Source organism: Zalophus californianus, chromosome 4, assembly GCF_009762305.2.
Source record: "Zalophus californianus isolate mZalCal1 chromosome 4, mZalCal1.pri.v2, whole genome shotgun sequence".
NCBI lineage: Eukaryota > Metazoa > Chordata > Mammalia > Carnivora > Otariidae > Zalophus > Zalophus californianus.
The window spans coordinates 1373280-1393842 of NC_045598.1; the positions used below are offsets into that span (position 1 = coordinate 1373280).

At 54.6% G+C, this 20563-nt stretch overlaps 1 protein-coding gene across 12 annotated transcripts in view; it reads right to left on the bottom strand.

The window, feature by feature from the left end:
- The window catches only part of MMEL1 (membrane metalloendopeptidase like 1), a 30300-nt gene that overhangs the window by 7646 nt on the left and 2091 nt on the right, over positions 1-20563 (bottom strand). For 6 of the 12 annotated variants that reach the window (XM_027605033.1, XM_027604864.1, XM_027604697.1 and 3 more), the window contains exons 2-11: positions 20332-20498; positions 9290-9367; positions 8546-8605; positions 7398-7559; positions 7050-7130; positions 5635-5730; positions 5121-5239; positions 4488-4553; positions 2981-3115; positions 2795-2884 (exon numbers count right to left, since the gene is read on the bottom strand). In XM_027605033.1, coding sequence (XP_027460834.1) covers positions 2795-2884; positions 2981-3115; positions 4488-4553; positions 5121-5239; positions 5635-5730; positions 7050-7130; positions 7398-7559; positions 8546-8605; positions 9290-9367; positions 20332-20488 — 1044 coding nt within the window. In that variant the 5' untranslated portion in view covers positions 20489-20498. Of the gene's footprint in view, positions 1-2794; positions 2885-2980; positions 3116-4487; positions 4554-5120; positions 5240-5634; positions 5731-7049; positions 7131-7397; positions 7618-8545; positions 8606-9289; positions 9368-9766; positions 9841-15792; positions 15868-20331; positions 20499-20563 lie in introns of those variants that run through there. The other 6 variants (XM_027605206.1, XM_027604949.1, XM_027604780.1 and 3 more) reach the window with 6 other exon arrangements.

Consider the following 20563-nt stretch of genomic DNA (forward strand, 5'->3'; position numbering starts at 1 on the left):
AGAATAACTTAATACCAAAATAAGGATATTACAAAGAAAGAAGGTAATAAGCTAGTCTCATTTATGATCATAGATACAAAAATTCTAAGGAAAACATTAGCAATTAGGATTTATCCACACCTATATAAAATGGATAATACATCACAGCCAAATTTGATTTATTCAAGCAATTCAAGTTTGGTGTAACATTTGAAAATTCACCATGACAAGTGGATAAAGCAGGAAAATCACATCCTAATTTTGATGGATGCAGAAAGAAAGGCATTTAGTAAATTTCACCATCTGTGCATAATAAAAACTCTTAGCAGACTAGAAATAGAAAGTAAATTCAATAATCTAATGAAGGGACTCTACATACAACAGCAGGAACAACAGAAACGAACATGTCCACAGCAAATGTAAAAACGGTGAAATGCTGCAGGCTTTTCTCTTAGGAAGGAAACAAGATGTCCACTATCATGACATTAGCACTGTGCTGAGTGTCCCTGCCAGTTCAGTAAGACAGGTAAGTGAAATAAAATCAGTAAGAGTTCGAAAGGGAAGAAATATAACTTATTGTTCACAAAGGACATGATTTCATCTGCATAAACTCTGAAAGGACCTACAGGTAAAGTATCAGAACTAGTAAGTGCACTGAGTAAAATTGCTGTGTATGAGGCTAGAATCTCTGTATGCTAGCAACAAAAAATATGAAGATATGTTACAAAATGAGGCCCTTCATAACAGTATAAAAAAACCAAATGGCTAATAATAAATCTGATGAAAGATATGTAAGGCATCTTAAGAGGACATTTCATACACTGCTGTTGGGGAAAACAACACTACTCAGGGGAAAAGTTTTGGCGTTATCTGCTAAAGTTGAACATATGTGTGTTCTGTGACCTGGCCATCTCATTCCTAGGTAGATACCCAACAGAAGTGCATGCATGTGCACCCCAAAAGACGTGCACTAGAATGAACATGACCACCTTATTCAGAAGAGTCCAGAATGTGATCTGACCCAGAAGTCTAACAAGAGCACAGCAGGGGTGTAATGGTTGTGTGTTCTCAGAATGGATCAGACAGCGGTCAGGATGAGTAGAAACTTGCCTGATGCCCAGTGAGACGGGGTATAATGACAGCGAGATGTAGTCTCACCTACAAAATGTAGGACGACAGAAGCCCTGTGCAAGTGAGCCAACTTGTCTGGTTCTGATCCAATCTTGTGGTGGGAGAAGTTGGGGGGGTGGCTGTTTCAGGGGAGGGCAGGGGAAGGGCCATGAGGAGGGGTGTCCGTAGTGGTTCTGATCTGAGTAAGGGCTGTGTGCACATGCTCACATGGAGACAAGTCTACGCATTATAAAAGCATCATGCACCAAATGCCACAAAGCCTGGCTTCCAGAATGTTCTCCGGGGGCTGCTCCAGCGCCATCTCCATAGCATGGTGCCTGCAGGCCATCGGAGTTCTCTTTCTTCATTTCCCACACTTAGCACATTTGCAAATCCTGCCGGCTCTACCTTCCAAATAGATCCAGAAGCCACCCCTCTCACCACGTCTGCTAACACTTGTCCCCGCCTGTCCTGTTTCCTGCCTGGGCCATGCCGCAGGCTGGTCCTCAGTGTGAATCAAGTCTGTGCCCCAAGCCCCTCTCACACAGCATCAAGGCCAGCGCCCTGGAGGTCTTGCCCGGTCCACCCCGTCACCTCCTGGGCCTCATCTGCCCTCCAGCGGCCTTGCGGCTCCTGCCTCAGGACCTGGGCCTTTGCTGCCCTCCTGTTTGGGCTGCGTGTCCCAGACAGCCACTCCTGGCTGCCGTGGTCCCACCCTCTCCCTGCTTTCTGACCCACTCTGCAGGTCCCGCTCTTTCTCATTCCCGGCCTGCGCGGCAGCACGGGTGCAAGGTGGGGATTGCCTGCATGGTTCACGGATGCGGCCAGTGCCAGAGCAGGGCCTGGCCCCCCAAAGTGCCCGCTGCGGGGTGGGCCAGCTGTTAGGCTGTGTTGAGGGGGGTGGCCACAGCAGGCCACGACTGGGAGCCAGTGACAAGGAAGAGAGCAGGATCCAGGAACCATGGAGCCTTCTGGAACACCAGGCACTATGAGCCCTGGGCAGGAGTCTCCCTGAATTTTCTGGTTCTGTTCTATGGCTCCAGACACTTGCATTTTCTGGTCAGGAGTTAGGAGCTTTAGTTTCTATCCCTACTGCCTGCCCTCTCCTCCCTCTGACTTTGGCTCCATCCCTGCTCAGGCCCTCTGCCCTCTGACTTTGGCTCTGTCCTTGCCCACCCTCTCTGCCTTTTGACTTGGGCCTTGGCTGTAAGGTTGGCGGTGGCTAGAACCGCACTTCTGCCCCTTCTACTGGGAGGCCGCTGGACAGGCTGGCTGCTCAGGGTGGTCAGCCGGCCGAGTTTGGGGTTGGGTGGGGTCCTCCCCTCTCTCTGGCTCTTCCCCTGCCTCCAGCCCCCGAGCATAAGTCCTGGCCAGCAGGGAGGGAGGGCCTGAGGGTGTGGTGGTGTGGGGCAGCCTTCGGTCTGGGGTGGGCATATCCGTGGGGCAGACTTGGGGACAGAGTGCCCTGCGTGGGGGGTCTCCCTGGCTCTGGTTAATCAGCAACCCCTCTAGGCTTGTTTCCTGCTTAGAAAAGTGGGTTCATTGCTGCAGCCCTCTCATAGATGGGGGGGGGCTCTGTGGCCCTGGACAGCCCAGTTGGCACCTGCTGTCCCAGCGGGAGAGCATCCCTGGTGTGTGTGTGTGTGCGCGCGGGCGTGTGTGGGCGTATATTTCTGAGGCTTAGCTGACCGAGGCGGGGACTCACCTTCAGGCCAAACTTGTTCTGGAGGTCCTCCAGGCTCATCCTATGGTACAGGGTGGTGACATCGTGCCTCTCCTCCTGGGGGGCCGTGGCCTGCCCCGGGGGCCAGGTGGTCACACTGGGGCTGGTGGGGGGCAGCCAGGGCCCATCCCCTGCCCCCCTGCACCCCCTCCCGGGCCGCGGGCTCACGTTTGCCAGCTGCGTCTCCAGCTCCAGCACCTGTGCCATGTCCTCCTGCACCAGGTAGCTGTTCTCTGGGAGGTTCATGTCTGCCCGCAGCATGGTGGCCACTGACATCATGAACTGCAGGTAGGCTTCCCGCACCTGGGCCAAAGGATGCAGAACGGAGTCTAGCGGCCGCGGCCACCTTGGCCCCCATGGAGCTCTCATGGGGTGGGGGTGGGCGCATGACACGAAGCAGGCCCCCGGGAGGCTCGTGGGGCCACGCTCGGCCAGCAGGCGGTGGCAGGGCGCCTGAGCACTGGGATGGGCACTCCAGCCTGTCCATACCCTCCGGGCCAGGGCCAGGGCCTCAGCTGCCCCTCACACTGCCGGACAAGCCTGCGTGGGAGGTGCGGGCTCCAGGCGGAGTGGACCTGCTTCCTCACACCCGCGTGGTCGGCTACACGCTGAGGCCATGCCCAGCCAGCTCAGAGCTGCCCTCCCAGCTCCACCTCTTTGAGGCGCGCGACCCCAGGCCCCTGGGCTCCCACAGGACCAGAGACCGATTCTGTCCATCTGATGGCGGCCTGTAAAGTGCTGGGCACACAGCAGGTGCTTAATAAAGGGCCGGGGCTGGCCCTGGGCTGTCGGCTGGGCTGCCCTCTCCAGGCTTGCCTCAGCTTGAGGGTCAGGAAGTGGGTCCTGCGGATGGACGCCCCACCTGGACCTACTTTCTCCGTGCCCCGTCCTGGAGGGCCATCCCCCATAGCAGGTAGGGGCCGCAGGGGCACCTCCTCCGGCCTGAGGCTTGGCTGTCGCTGCCTGCTCTGGTCCACACTGCTGGGCATGACCCCATCCAGATGCCGTGTCTCTCTGCTGCCCAGTCTGGCTCTCTCAGCTCCACTGGCCCACCCCAGGGCTCTTCCGTCAGCCGCGCCCAGCTTTTCTCCTGGTGGACCCATGCTTCACAGCCTAGCGCATAGCCCGCCTCCACCAGCAAGGCCAACATACTGCGCCCCCGCCGCGGGTCATTGCACAGCTTCCACCTGTCGGAGACCACGCCCTGGCGCTGCCCTCTACCCCCCGCTCGCCCCCGTTTGGCTGCTGGTCTCCCTCCCCCCTTGGTGCAGGAGCAGAAAGGTCAAGGGAGCAGGCCTGGGCTCCGGTGGCCTATGTTCAGATCCCAGCTGGCTCCACGCAGCAGGCTAGCAGTGTGGGCCACAGCCCTGCACTACGGGACAGGTAGGCGGGATGTGACCCTCAGGGCTATGGGCCGAGCGGAGCTTGTCCCCATATAGGCGCAGTGTGTTTGGGGACTGTCCCTTTGATGATGCCGAAGGCCGTGCTCAGCTTGTCCACAGGCCTCAGAGCCCCCTGCAGGCGCTCACAGAGGCTAGCTGTGGGCGGCAAGGGTCAACGGGTCACAAGGGGAAGCCGGATCACAGGTGGGCCCCGAAGTGATGGGTGGGCAGGCAGGGCAGAGGGGCAGGCAGGAAGTGCCGGCAGGAGGGGCCTGGGGGCCAGCCTGACTCACCTTCCGGTTGCTGCCCTCGTTGAAATAGTACTCTCGGGATGGCATGCCCAAGGTGGGCTGGTCTATCTGGAGACACAGAGGGTGTGAACCTGGGCAGGGAGCCAGGGTCCCCACAGCCTTGGCTGACGAGGACAGCAGCTCCCTCCACTCCCCGTGAACTGTGCCCAGTGGAAACATGGGCTCCACCAGGACGGGCACACGCTGGTGTGTGCGCGGACACCGGTGTCCCAGCCCCACTCTGCGAGTGATGGGTGGAGGGCCGCGGGGGCTGGACCCCAGGGCGGGCTGAGAGGTGGCCTCACGGCACCCTTGCCCTCCCAGAGCGGTGTGGCCTGGCTGTGGCCAGTGGTGGCTCTCTGAGGTCAGCCTTCCTGTCCTGGTGCCAGAGGCCCGGACAGATGGCCCTGAGGACCGGCTGGGCACACGGGCCGGCTCCCCTGACTGGGACCTGGTTCCGCAGGGAGCCGGTGCCCCCAAGCAGGACACGGACAGGAGCAGGGCTCTGGGGACACCCCCGGCGTTCCCCCACTCCCCACCCCGGCCCCGGCCAGCTCCCCACTGCCCTGCAAGCGCCCCCAGCCAGGCACGAGGGGCCCGGCCTAACCACCCCCCCTCCCCCGGCGCGGCTCGTACGTAGATGATGTGGCGGCTGGAGTTCTGGTCGTCGTTCCAGATGAAGAGGTCGATGACGACGCGCCTGTTGAACTGTGTGTTCATCACAGCCAGCTGCTGTTCCAGCTCCCACCGGGGGCCTGGGGAGTCAGCGCCTCAGGCTGGGGCCGGGCTGCGCCGCTGGGGTTCCCAGGCCAGGCCCTCGTCGGGCGCTGAGTCCCCGCCTGCTAGACCCCTGCCCGGCTCATGGCGGCAAACGCACTTGTGGGTGCCCGGGGGCTGAAGAACACGAGGGACCCGCTTCCCGAAACCGTGCCCAGGGGACAGCGGGGCCCGCGTGTGGGGCCTGCCATCCGCTTGTGCCCCCTGAGCCCGGGGTGCGGGGGAGAGGTGAGGACTCCCTAGGGCCCTGGAAGGGGGCCCACCAGCAGCTGGTACGCACTTGCCAGCAGGAGCCTGGAGGGCTCAGCTGCAGGAGCCCCGGGCCTTGTCGGCCTGTCTGCTGGGCAAGGCCGCCGCCAGGCCCTGGCCTTACCTACACCCTCGTTCCACTTCTCCACGGTCACCGGCCAGCCTCCCATCACGTCCAGGATGTTCAGCAGGGGCTGCGAGTCTCGTTTCTCTATCATTCCTGAGAGGAGAGGAGAGGAGGGTTCACTGGCCCAGACGCAGTGGGTGTGCACCTTCCCATAGACCCGCGGGGACGCCGCATGCCCGGGCTGAGCCCCGCCCCTGTCACCCGGTGCCGCACCAGATGCAGAGGAGCCTGACGGATGCAGCTGCGACAGGCGCCTGGGGCTCGGCAAAAACAGATGGGCGGGCAGGCCGGGGGGTGTGGGAGGGGGACAGGCGATCGGGTGCCGGGTGAGCCAGCCTGAGGGAAGCCCTGCGGCCCAGGAGTGCTCCAAGAGGTGCCCCATGGGCGGCCCTGGGCGCTCTGGCCTGGATGGGGGAGCTCCAGCATCACGGCTGACAGAACAACTTCCCCAGGGCAGCAATGGTTTGACAGGGAGCTTGGGAACTTCTGTCACAAATAAGGTGAAGGTGGGGACACAGGGACCTATGGGCCGGCCGGGTGATGTCCCCTCACTCTGGCCTGCCTTCGGCAGCAGTCCTATAAGGCCGGCTTAGCCAGAGCCCCGCCACCCCAATTTCCCCTTCTAGTTATCTTCTGTCCACCGACCCCATCCTGCCCAGGGGCTAGGAAACCCCCCCCCACCCGCTCTTTCCCCTGTAGAAAATCCCACTGCAGTGGGCCCCGCACCCATCAGGACGCCCTGAATAAAGTCTGCCTCACCGTCCTTCACAAGTGTCGTGCTAATTCTTTAACAGTGTGCGTGTGCATGCATGCACATGCATACACACCTCCACGCACACACACACATCCATGCACATGCATGCACACATGTCCATGTGCATGCATGCAACACACATGTCCACGTGCACACATGCACACATATCCATGTGCACTCATGCATACAATACATGTCCACGTGTGCACATGCATGCAACACACATGTCCACGTGCACACACGCACACACATCCATGTCCACTCATGCACGCACGCACATGTCCACGTGCACACATGCACACACACCCATGTGCACTCATGCGTGCAATACATGTCCATGTGCATGCATGCAACACACATGTCCACGTGCACACATGCACATGCACACACATATCCACGTGCATGCACACACACACGTCCATGTGCATGCACATACACCTTCCCTGGGGCTTCTAGGTGGGCCCCTCACCATTTTCCTCCTGCCTGGACAGGGGTCAGAGTATAGATAGGGTCACAGGCAGCTGGTAGCAAGGCCGTGTCCCCACGGGAGCCTTGACCCAGTGGTCTGGTGGGGGCACAGCCCCTCTGGCATGAGTCCATGCTATGCTGCAGGGGCTGTGGGGTCCCAGAGCCTCCCCGCCAGCCCTCCGCCACTCACTCTCATTCATGCAGGAGCGGTATAGCATCTTGGCCTTCTGCACAGCCGGCCTGTCCCTGGTGGTGGAATTCTCCAGCACCCCTGTGGGCAGAGGAGGAAGCTGGAGAGAAGCCTGATGCGGCTGTGGGGAGAGCCAGGTCAAGGGTCCCAGTGCCCCGACCCCATTCAGCGAGAGGTGGTCCCTCTGCCCCTGCCGGGCCTTTATCCCAGGGGGTTCTCCTCCCCTGTTCCCTGTCCTGTGACCACGAAGGGCCAGCAGCCTGTCCCGCCGGCCCCACGGCCACCCCAGAGTGGGGCAGAGGCACAGCCTCACCCCAGCTCCACCCCCAAGGTCGCAGTTGCTCTCACCTTTGAGGATGACCTCCAGCTCATCTCGAAGGATGTCGAAGACGCTGTATCGGGAGTTGGTCTCGGGGATCACGTGGCGCCGCAGCCAGCCTCCGCAAGCGTACTGGTAGAAGTCGTCACAGGGTTCCCTGGATGGGTCCATGTTCTGGAGGATCCTGGCGGCTGCTCGTGGAGACGGGTGGAGAGGCAGAGGGGCACCCAGTTACGGGCAGCAGAGGGGCTGTTGGATATTCGATCATGGCTGTGTGCCCTTGGGAGTGTCAGTCACCCTCCCTGAGGCTTGGCGTGATCGGAAGCCGGGATTCAAGTTCTAGGGCTATGACTTATTAGCCACATGACCTGGAACCCCGTGACCTTTCTGCCCTTCACGTGCATGTTTGCAAACCTGGGATGCCTGCAGTCCGGGCTCCCAGGAGGTGCTCTGCTGGGGCCCCTGCCCCTGGAGCCCCCTTATTCGCCAGTGTGTCTGTGGGGGTGAGGGGGCTCTTACCCACCACTTGGGGTTTGTTAGAGGAGTGGGCTTGGCCCCTAGCACCCCCAGTGTGCAGCATCAGTGGGGTCCAGGGCTCCCGGCTGAAGGCTCTTAGCTGAGACAGCCAGGCTGGGTTCCTCCCCGTGGCTGCCCCCAACCTGGGACCCTCCCTCGCCTTCTGTCCCATTTGGCTGGGGCCTGGCAGGAAGCACCAGCTCGAATGCCTGTCCATGCCCCCAACGTTGGCAGAAAAGTCTCATTTCTGAGTTTTCACCGGCGTTTCTTCAGACCATTTTCACTCTTTTCAGTCTGCAAATAGCAGCATATGGACCCCAATTTTAAGACAAATTCATGGGAGGAAACTTGTAGGTTCATGTGACCTTTCTTTCTGTAACGGCAGGAAGACCCAGGCCCAGCACTACCTTCCTCCCCATCACGGGGGCCTTAGTGGGGGCAGGGCGGCTCCCTGGGGGGCGCGGGGATGGGAAGTGGGAGCGCACCTATTTTCCTTGCCCACCACAGGGGTCCCACCTGCAGGAGGGGCCAGGCTCTGCTTGCCAGCCCCCGTGCCACATCTTGAGGTGGCTCCCCTTGGCCTCGAGGGGCCCTGTGCCAGCCTCACGGGAACCCCCTCGCCCCGGGCAGGGCTGTGGAAGGTGTGGGGAAGGGGGCTTACCTGCTATCACACAGCCTGGACTGGTGCAGATATCATCCATCTCCTTGGGCTGTGGGATGGCTGTGGGCAAGACGCGGCGTGAGCAAGTGGGGAGGTGGAGAGGGACGGGGTGTAGATGGCATCAGTCTGCTGGGGCGGGCAGGGCCGGGCCTCAAACCACCCCCAGCCCCCAAGGATAGTCCAGCCTGGGGCCCTGAGTCCTCCCCAGGTGGCCCAGGACTGGGCCTTGAGTGAGGGTGAGCCTCACGCTGGCTTGAGCCCTGCTGTGACCTGGGAGCCTCTTTATACGCTCTGCCTCCACTGACCCCCATAGCTGCCCTGGGTCCCCAGGATGGCAGCTGGCCTTTCTGCCCTCCTGCCTGTATGCCAGCCAGTTCTCGCCCATCACCTCCTCCAGGCAGCCTGCCTGTGTTGTTCATCTCTGCACACTATGGCCCCCCCCCCCATCTGGCATTAGCTGGTTGTATAAAGGTGCGCCTGCCTGGTCTCGGGGATGGCGCCCCAAGCCTGGGGGTAGTGTAACTCATGCTGGTTTTCTGGAGCCCAGGGAACATCCTGCGTCTAGTGGGTGCTCGTTGCTGTATCCCTGTCCTCTCCTTCTTTCTATGGGACTCTGGGGGCCCCGGGGCAGGGCCCCACTCCCCAGCTGCACACCCTGGGCTGCCACGAGTTGCCCAGCGCACAGGAGGCCCAGGTTCCAGCCCACCTGCTTGGGCTGTGTTTTGATAGGGAAGGCAAAGCTACCTCGGGGTTTTCGTTTTACAATGGTCTTCTCTTCCTTTGAGAAGCAAAGCCGGCTAGGAAAGAGTGTCAGCTGCTTCCCTGGGGAGAAACACAGCACTCAGCTCTCTGCCTCCAGCCCCCTCCTGGGACACTTTGGGGCTTGCTTGGGGACAGCCCTGGCATTATCCTGCAGTGCTGGGGTTCAGGGTGCTCTGGGGGCTGCCTGCCTCCTTGTAGCCAGGCCTGGTCACCAGGGTCACCCAGCAGAACTTATCTCTGAGTGGGAGGGGGAAGGGGCCCTGCGGGCTTGCCCACCCCACTGCTCTCCAGACCCAACCCACCCAGCCCCCCACCCCTCTCTGCCAGGGCCCAGAGGGTTCCTGAGGCGGGACCTCTTTCTCCTCTGACTTCCTCTTCTATCTTGGGGTCATGGGCCACACCATGCAAGGTGGGCAGCTCCTGGGGTCCTACCAAGGCAGGAACAACAGGTTCATTTACCAGGAAAGGATGTCACTTTCACTTTCTGACCCACTGGCCACCTTCCCTCCATCCCTCCTCTGCATAGGATGGGGGCATTGCCTGGTCAGCATTGGGATCTTCCGGGTGGTTGTCAATTCTACCTGGAGTGGGGGTGGGGAAGGGGGAGGTGGAGGGACAGGGGAGAGGCAGGTCCAGGGAGAGGGCATGCCAGGCCTAGCCACCTACAGACCTGGCTTGTGGCGGATTTTCCCCACGAGGGAGGCACATGGACACCTGGCAGGAAGGAGGAAACAGGGCCTCGTGCAGGTCAGAGACTGCAGAGGGTTCAGGGAGTTCCCCAAATGTTGGGAGTACTCCCTGGGGTCCTGGCCATTGGAAGGAATGCTTATGAAACACAGGGTCTGGGGTGGGTGGGCAGAGGCATTTCTCCCCTACCTGTTGCTGCTGCCCTCCCCATGCACCATTTATTCATCCACGTGTCCAACGTTTGTTGGTTATTACAAGCCAGCCCCAGTGCCAGGCCCTGAAGATTCAGATATGAGTACAACCCGGGCCCTGCCTCAGGGAGCCCCAGCCCGGTGGACACAGGAGAACAGTGCTGATCGCAACCAGAAATGATGTGGTCCGTGGGTGCCAAGGCATGGCTGTCCCACAGGTGTTTGCCAGGCTCATTAACCCAGAGCCCTGGGATAAGAACTAGCCCTTGGACCCCAAAGGGCTGCCCCCTCAGGGACAGTGATGAGGAGGAGAAAGGATTTTTGCTTCTGATCAGGATGAAGAAAGTTGGAGGTGACCGTGGCTCTCCAACCCCCCCCCCCCACCCCGTGAGGAGAACAAGCTGCAGATGCAAGAACATGGGGGCTTGCTGAGACCCGTTAGAGAGCTGTGGGCAGGAAACAGACAGAGCCAAATTCCAGACAGGGAGGTGCCCTCCCCAGAGAGAGGGGCCTGCGGCAGCCTTCCCCTGAGCACCGGGGCTTGAAGCTGGAGGAGCCTATGAGCTGGCATGCCAGGGATGGGGCTCCACACAGCGCACCCACAACCAGATCCTCCCCTCGCCCCTGAGGGCACGGGCAGGGCAGGACAGCCGAGAGAAATCCCCCCACAAGAAGAAGCGGACAAATGTGACCCATCATCAGAAAAACCCAAGATAGTCCAAAGACGTGGACTCGGGTGACCAGATGTCAGTCAGCAGACAAAATCTTTAGTGGTTATGATAATTCAGTTAAAGGGTCTGGTACAGAAGATGGGAAGCGGATGTAGGTATGTGGTGAACATCACCAGAGAAATGGAAATGGTAAGAAGGAACTGAAGTGAAGGATTGGTTTTATAGGCTTCACAACACATTGAACCTGCACAAGAAAGAACCCATGTCAACGTGGGTGATCCAGACCATGGCACAAAAGAAAAAGACAAAACAGACAGAACAGAGGAAAACATCCACAAATCCCCAAATGGTGCAGCCACCCCGAAAGCCAGTGTGGGAGGTTCTTACGGAACCAAACACAGTCTTATAATATGATCCTGCAATTCTGCTCCTAAGTGTTTCCCCAGCTGGTTCAAAAAGTTACATCCACACAAAAACCTGAATGTGAATTTTATAGCAGCTTTTTTGTCTGCAATTCCAAAAAACTAGAAGCAACCATGATGTCCTTCAATGGAGGAATGAATAAGTAAACTGTATTACATCCATACAATGTCATTATTGTTGAGCTATAAAAAGAAATAAGCTATCAAGCCACAAAGAGATGAATGGATGAATCTTATGAGTATATTATTAAGTGCAGTGGCCATCTGAAAAACCTGCATACAGCATGATTCCAATTAGATGACCTTTGAAAGAGCAACCACAGAGGTGGTAAACAATGATCGCCAGGTGTTTGGCAGGGGTGCGGAGTAGGGGTGGTGGATACAGAACAGGGGGAGCACAAGGGGTATTCCCGGGCGGCATGCTGTTCTGTGTGGTGCGTGGCGGTGGATACGATATCTGGAGCATTTGCAAAAGCCCACAGAACTGCAGCACAGGGAGAGAAGCTTAATGTATGCAAATGTGAAAATCACTGAGGAGGTCTCAGGTCCCAGGACAGAATGCAACACAAGAACCGAAATGTATCACATGTGTATGAAGTAACCTCGCAGAAAGGGGTGGGGGATAGGGTGCTGACCTAAGTAACCTTAGCACTGAATGGTGTGTAAGACCCAAGGCAGGGGAGCGGTCCACCAGTGTGGTACTGTCGTTGGTGAACTTGGTCCCGTGGGAATGCTGGGCATGAACCTGGCCGGTCTAACCTCCCACGGCACGAGGCTGGAATGGTGCATGTGATAACGGATTAGAGGCTCCTGTTTAGCCTAATATAGACACAGAGTTGCATATAGAAGTGCCACAGATAACATGTATGCACAGGGTTCAGCGTGCGCACACACACGTCCTCGCTCTGACGGCTAAGAGTGGCTGCAAGCAGTGACCCTCTAGCTATGATCACACCTAGTAACCTGAGTGTGGCTTCTAACACTGTCACCCAATAAAAGGAACCAGGGATCCTTAGAGAAATGGTGGGCAGAAAATACACAAGATGAGCCTGGAACGTCTCAAAAAGCTAGAAAGCAAGAAAGTGCTACCCTCCCCTCCAATATCCCGAAGCTACAGTGATGGGGGGTAGGTTGGAGGGGCACAGAAGCCACCTGACAGAGCCCCCAATGGCCTAAGTTGGAACAATTTGAACAACAAAATAAACTAGTATTGGATTATAATCCAAAGTATAAAATAAATATTCATGAGTCCATGCCGATGTAAATAAATCATTGAATAAATAAATAAATGGGGGAAATAGATTCCCCATACAGAATTCCAAATAGTGTATGTAGGTGCCCCACCTCTATGGACGTGGATTCGAACTCCCCACCCCTCGGGTGTGGGCTGCCCATGGTGGCTTCCTTTCGAAGGGGACAGTATGGAAAGTGGGAGGAAAGTGGAGAAACCTAATGAATGCTATGTGCTCAGGCCACGTGATCGTGGTCAGTAACAGTGAGGAGTCACTGGAAGTGTGTCCCCCTGATTTAGGGGCTTCCTCCCCAAAACACATCACCCCAGTCCAATTTTGAGAAAGACATCAGACAAATCCCATCTGAGGGACATTCTACAAAATACGAGGCCAGGACCCCTCAAAACTGTCAAGATCATAAAGAAGGGAAGGCTGAGAAACCATCACAGCCGAGAGTATTCTAAGGAGATTTGATGAATAATGTCATGTGGCATCTCCCGGGACAGAACAGGGCATGAGGGAAGAACAGAGGAAATCTGAACAAAATATAGCCTTAGTTAATAGTTAGATAGCAATGTTGGTTCACTACTTGCAACAATGTATCCTAGTGAGTAGAGTAGAAGGTTCACAGGGAAAGTTGGTGTGGCCCATATGGTGCACTGCACTATCTTTGTAATAGTTCCGTGAACCCAAAGCTGTTCTAAGAAATTTTTAAATTACTTTTGAAACAACTGGAACACAGGATCCAGGACCTGTGGGACTTTATTATTATCACTATTATTATTATTGCAGGGGAGGAGCAGAGGGAGAGGGAGAGAGAATGTTAAGCAGGCTCTATGCCCAGGGCAGAACCTGACATGGGGCTCGATCTCACGACCCTGAGATCGTGACCTGAGCTGAAATCAAGAGTGGGACACTTAACTGACTGAGCCAACAAGTGCTGGCAATCATTCATCATTAACTGGCAAGTAAAACGGCAAGGCCATTTTGACTCAAAGGCTGAATAGAAATGAAGCTTCCTTTAATGATAAAATAGGACCAACAGGAAAGACAGCAAACAGACCCCAAGAAGGATGTTCTCCTCCTTCATAATTCCAGACGGGAGCGGCTTTCCTTAACACCCAACTGACATAGAATCCACTCTTTGTTCTTTTATATTTGCTCACATAACTTCTGTAATATGTGAATTATTTTCACATAGACTCTCTACATTAAAAAATATTTTGGAAAAAAGTTTTTTGACATTTTTGTCTGTAACTTTTGCTCTTCTAAAGGTTGGCCTTGATTTGAATGATTTATGTACGCTCTGTCTCTTCTTCCTATCTCTCTCTCAAAAAAGAAGTCTACAGAAATCTTAGATGGGTGGAAAATAGCCCTCCTCTCTGGAGAACGCGTGATCACGGGCTGGTTGTCATGCAGCTGTGGGTACGAGTTCACAGGACCATGTGGCCAAGGAAACCTCAAGCTGAGACCTTTATTTTAAGCAGGCCCAGGCTGGTGGGCTCCCCAGGTGCTCGATGGAAACAAACACACATGTTCTCTGGAGGGAAACTTCTAGGCCCGAGAGACACGGGGTCCCCACAGATGAAACCAGTGTGAGCATGGATTCATGCTGATGCAAAGACAAGCTTCCACGGGTGTGCAAAACAGACACAGAACTATGACTCCCAAGGATTTTCTATTTGGGGACTCTCTGATTCCAAAGGTGATGATGGACCCCAAATCTCTACTCCTCTCTGCCCCATGCCTTTGCTGGAGGATACCTTCTCCCTGTCTTATCTGTGTGTTGACTGCACAGCTTGCTTTGGCCACAGAATGAGGAGGAAATGATGCTGTGGGACGCTATTCCTGCTCTGGGTCTGGACCCTAGGAGGCCTGTGTGCTTTCCGCTGTCCTCTCAGACTTGTGCCGGGAGAGGCACCTGCCCAGGCCTGCTTGCTGGTGCTCGTGGGGGGTGTAGTTCACGTGGAACAGAGTTGCCCCGTGAGCCCGAGCCGGGTCAGCTGACCCCCGCCACGGCTGTGTGCATGCATGTCCCCGTAAATGAGTGCTGTTCTAATCTCTGGGCAGTGACGCAGAAAATAATCCAAGTATGTTTGAAGAAGTAAAAGAAAACATTGAAAACAAGTCATGAAACATTTAAAAAGAATCAGTTTTTGAAAGAATAAATTGTCAATTCTAGAAACACAGAAGAATGTAGTTGCTGAGATTAAATTTTTTTAAGGACTTCGTTTACTTATTTTTTTAGAGAGAGAGAGAGAGAGAGCACACATGAATGGGCGGAGGAGCAGAGGAGGAGGGAGAGGGAGAAAGACTCAGCACGGAGCCCAGGGCGGGGCTTGATCACACAACCCTGAGATCATGACCTGAGCTGAAACCAAGAGTTAGATGTTCAACCGACTGATCTACACAGGTGCCCCCACTGAGATTAAATTTAAAAAAATCCAAAATGGATTTTTTCCCCCTGAGCTGCAGTTTACTTTGCTGATTGAAACCTGAGTGAGAGCATGCCACTCTAATTATGGGGTTGCATCTGAACCTTGACTGCACTGCAGTACAGAAATATTCAGATATATTTTTGGAGAACTGACATCTTGCAAAACACAAGCAACATTTTAATTCATATATGAGAAAAGGCAGTGTCCTAAAGTGTATGTGTCCCAAGTTATTGCAGGTTTTTTGGGAAGAATTTCTGCAGAAAGAACACAGGTGAAGAGAGGTTTAGTGAGCTGGAATGTAGTTCAGAGTAATTGACCCAGAACGCAGGACAAAGTCAGAGAGGGAAACTCTCCAGAGACACAGAGGATAGAGGGGGGGAGGGTCGAGGACACATGGAAGCAGAATTTTAGAACGGGAGAAGAGAGGCCATGTGGGAGACACAATATTCAGAAAGATAACGTACAACCTCCCACAATAAAGACATGGTGTCAAGGTTGAGATTCGGGGATCACAACCTCTCCAAAGCAGAATGAACAACACAGATTTTTACAGCTCGATGCCTCAAGGGTAGAAGGGAAAAATACCAAAGACAAAGAAAAGACAGCTCAGAGGGAAGGAAAGTTCACCTGATGAAGAATGACAGTTAGATGGGCCCAGATTTCTGGACAGTGGCAATGGAAGCCAGACCATGAGACAGAATCTTCAAGTCACCGAGGGAAAATTAGGCCTAGCTGTATTTCACCAGTTAAACTATTAATGAAGGATGGGTACTAAATGAAGTTATTTTCAAATAAGCAAAAAATAAGTGTGAAAAGCTTTCAAAGCAGTGCTCCCCAAACTTGCCTGATCATGAGAGATGCCTCACGGGCTCATCCTATACAGATTTCTAGGTCACCCCAGGGCGGAGGCCTGTTCTGGACTGACTGTGGCTCCACCCAGCTCACAGTTGAAGCCCTGATCACCAGTGGGATTGTGTGAGGAGGGACAAAGGTTAAATGAGGTCACAAGGGTGGGGTCCTGATCCTAAGAAGAGGTGAGACACTGAGTGCCACGTGAGGACACAATGGGAAGGTGGCCGATACAAGCCCAGAAGACAGAGTCCTCCCCAGGAAATGACTTGGCTGGTACCTTGATCTTGAACTTCCAGCCTATGGTATTCTGTGATGGTGGCCTGAGCAGACTGAGACAGGGCCCAAGGTCTGGAGTTTTAACAACTGCCCCCAGTTATTCTGATTATCCGCAAGTTCAGCAAACACTGTCCTGAATCAGTGCTCCTCAACTTCAGCGCAGATGAACAACGTGGGAATTCAATGCAGATTCTAATCCAGTAGGCCCCAAGCAGGCCCTGAGTCTCAGAATTTCTAACAAGCTCCCGGGTGAGGCTGACACCACTGGTCCACAAATCACACCTTGAATAGGAGGCTCCAAAAGTATATACTTTGGAAAGAAGAAACAGTATTTCATAAGGACCGCCTGAGATGGAAGAAGAATGATGAGCAAAGAAACCGATTAGGATGTGTGGGAAATCCGAAATTAACATAGACTGTATTAAATAATGCTGCTTATGTGCAGCAGACAAAAACAAGATAGAAACCAAGTGCTGCCCACAATAACATGGACAGGGTGGAGGAGGAGAAGAGCTGACCTGCTCTAAATGCTTGTATTTTTGGAAGAAATATGGAGGTGTTGATTCACTGAACACTTTATTAAGTTAAATATGCATACACAGATCTAAGGTAGAACAGTTCTGCTTTCTGCTTAGAATGTCAAAAGTCATGACAGAACACCATTCCCATCCTAACAGCAAGGAAAATCCAGATAATCTACAGACGTCGCAACTTCTCTGGAGCCCATCTAGGACCTGAGGTCAAAGGGCAATTAGGAAAACAGAGTTTCAGGGAGTGATGAGCCCCTCTAAGCAGAGATGATACCGTCTCCCCTCTGACAGGACCCAGGAGTGAGATAGTCACCACACAGGTGGGTAAGAAGAACTGAGATATAATTTTTATGTCGGAAGGACTTTTTCATTCAGGCCTGTAACCTTTTGTAGGAGACAGCAAGTGTAACTACTCGTGTGATATTAGAAGCTGCTCACTTCTTAAGAATTATTTGGAGAAAAGATCAGAGAGGTTAGGAAAAGAACTTTAAGATCTAGAAATGTCATTTTGAATAGGCTCACATCGACAGGAATTAACAATAAGCACTGTTGGTGAGCTATTAGTACTTTGCACTCAAGCCGCATCCCACAATTAACTAAAAATCTGTCTTAGGGAGCAAGAGGTTGATATTTGAGATGGATAAAGACAGGCTTGTAATAAGATCATCTGAAAGAAAAAGAAGGAAACCTTTTGAACAAGGCAGCTATTAACAGTGAGGAAACCAGATACTGGCAGAGAGCTCAGCTGTGAATAATACTCAGGAGAAATATTGTAAACAGTGCCCGTGGCTTTACCCCAAAGCAAAGACGCATCTGTATTGGGAGGGCAGGGCCTGGCTGGTGTAGGGAGCTAAATCTGCCTTCCCTTCAGCACGTCAATACCCACCCTGGTGGTGGGTAAATGACAAAATCCACTATTTTGCTATCACATCTGATCATGAACAGCATGACAGACAAAGACATTTTTCTAAGTGTTATTGATGTTTTAAATCATGGGCCCTCAAGTAAGCCTCTAATGCATATGCTGTGCTACGTTCCATTTTACAGATAGGGAAACTGAGGCACAGAGGCGTGAAGAAAACCTGCCAAGGTCACGCAGGTAGGTTTGGGGGAGCCAGCATGCCTAGCCATGCCTGGGTGTTCACCACAACCTTTTAACGCCTCCTCACCATCCCACAGTGACAGTAAAAAAGGTTCAAAGTCAAGGCTTAGACACAGGAGGACACTTCAGTTCCGGGGTTGGAAATATTTTTCTGTAAAGGGCCAAGTAATCAATATTTTAGGCTTTATGGACCAGACACAGACCCTGTTCACCTATTCAACTTAACTTGTAGCATGAAAATATCCATAGACAATACATGAATAAATGGGCACAGCTGTGTTCCAATAAAACTTTATTTACAAAACATGGGTCACAGTTTGCTGGCCTCTGTGCTGGAGAGTGGTTGCCGCTGCTTGTGGGAGCAGGATTCCAGGGTGGGCTGTGCCTCCCACTGTGATTTCTATGAAAACGTTTGATGTTCTGAAAAGGGTCTGTCTATAACTTTTTAAAATAATAACTATTAAAACAAAAAAAATCTAAGATAACCCCTTAAAGGACAGTGTTCGAAAACTTGCAAGCTAGCTGAGGGAGAATGGAGAACAAAATAATAGAGGTAGAACAAGAGAAAAAAGAGGTGCAAGAAGCACAAAAGAACACAATAGAAAAACCAGACGTTCCAGTAATCATAGTGAATGCAAAGAGACTCAGTGCCTCAGGTAAGAGACAAGGACCCCAATCCAGCTACGCACTGTTGCAAGAGACACAGCAAAAGCTAAAGATACAGAACGTTTGAAAGAAAAGTGGGAGAAAACAGGCTAAGCAAATGGTCACGAGTAGTTAGATTGGTATCAGACAAAACAATTTTAGGCAAACTGCATTAAGGTAGAAAGGGTCACTATGCAATGATAGGTCATGGAAGACATGCTAATTCTAGATTTGTATTCATATAACAACATGGTCTCAAAGTCGGCAAATTGCTACTTGGCACCGTTATGGGGAAAACCGGGAGTTCTCTAGCACAAGACCTAACACAGGAAAACCCCAAACAGATAGAAGACTCGACTGATCTAAGGGATGTATCTGTATCTCCGACTTCATCTAAGAGTTAACGGTTGGGCATCCTCCACAAACTCTCGTGGGTTACTGGCAGCACTGACCACGTGTTAGTCCTGAAGCGATTCAGTAAATACCGAGGAATCAGTACCCCATATACCATGGCTTCTGACAACAATGCAGTTAATGCAGAAACCAATTAAAAAAAAAAAAGGTAACTAGGAAGATCTCCAAGCATCTAGATTTTAAAATAAAAAAGATTTCGAAATAAGTCATGAATCAATGAAAAAAATCATAGTGGAAAGGAGAAAGCGCTTAGAAATAAATAGTAACACTGCATATAAATCCTTCCACGGACTCAACAGAGCCTGAGGCTGAGATCAGCTTTGGGGCGGTCACTTCTGGGGCTGGGGGCATGGGGGTTCTAACTAAGGAGCCCCAGCAGAGACCCCATTTGTATTTAGGAGACCACAAGGAGAAGGCAGACTGGGTAGGGAGAGTCCCTCCTGTCTGGTGGGTTCATGCTGCTCTGCATTACCTGGGAGAAGACAGGGGCCCCCTTGCACCCCACAGCTGGGGTGGGGGTCGGGGGCCAGCCCTGTCCTCTGGAAGCCTCTAACCAAGGTGTTTCCTGCCCAGTGAGCCCTGAACAAAGACTCCTTCAGGTCTGGGCTCCCCAAGGCTCTCTGTGCAGCCAGCGGTCCTTCCCCTGACCCCTGCCCATGCAGCAGAGCCCCTCTACCCTGCAGGACACCCAGGGACCAAAGCAGCTGGCCGGGACCTGCCGGGCACCTGCACAGGCTGGGAGCAGCCCTGGGCTGGGACGCCCAGCAATGGATGGATGGTCCACCGCAGGGCAGATGGCCCTGGCCAAGCCAGTGAAGGAACGTTCTAGGAACAGAGGCTGTGGTGCCCCACTGCTGAGAGTACCAGGAGGGCACCTCTCCTGAATCCTGTGCCCGCCGGGGCCCTGGGGAGGAGCGCACCGCAGCTGTGCCCCGTGAACACCGTGAACACCGGCGTCCATGCCTGAGGGGGTGCCTGTGGGCAGCAGGGGGCGCAGCTTGCATGCACCTGAGCCCCGGCCATGCCCCCGACCCAAGACCGGGACAGCCCCTCCACGTCCACGCGGCGGGGAGGGGGGGGGGAGGCAGGGGAGAGAGCAGAAGAGGCAGGGTCCCTGCAGAGCAGCCCTGGCCGCTCCCCCATCGCTCTGGGACCCAGGCTGACCCCTCCCACCGTCTTGCAACAAGCGGAGCCTGTCTGCGAGGCCGCGACCTTCAGGGGGCGGCGGAGGAGCATCCCAGCAGGGCCTTCCCGCCCGGCAGCCGCCGCAGAGACACAGGTGAGCAGCGGGAATGGGCGGGGGCGGGGTGTCCCCGGCCGGCTGCGAACTGCGCTGCGAGGTGTGGCTGCCCGCGGGAGGGGAGGGGGCACCTGCATCTCAGGAGTCCCGCAGGAGCCCGCGGGCACTAGCCAGCCCTGGACAGAGCCTCCTGGAAGGGGCTGCGGGCGCCCTGCCGCTCAGCGCCCAGGGCCGACCCGCCTGCCCCATTCGACAGGGCGGGCTCGTCAGGGTGGGCGGGCACGCAGGCCCTGGGGGGGGCGGGGCGGGGGCGTCTTCACTCACCTCTGCTGTGGGCGGCGTGGAGGAGGCCCAGGGCCACCAGGGCGCCAGTCACCAGCAGCAGTAGCAGCTGCAGCCCCCGCTCCAGGAAGCCTCGGTGCTTCTGCCCCGACCAGCCGGCAAGCTCCACCATCCCTACTGGGCTTTCGGGCTTCCCCATCACCAAGTCTCTAGCGGGGAAAGTGCACAGCTGAGAAACCCCAAGGCCAAGGGCAGGGGCTGTGTGTGGCCAGGG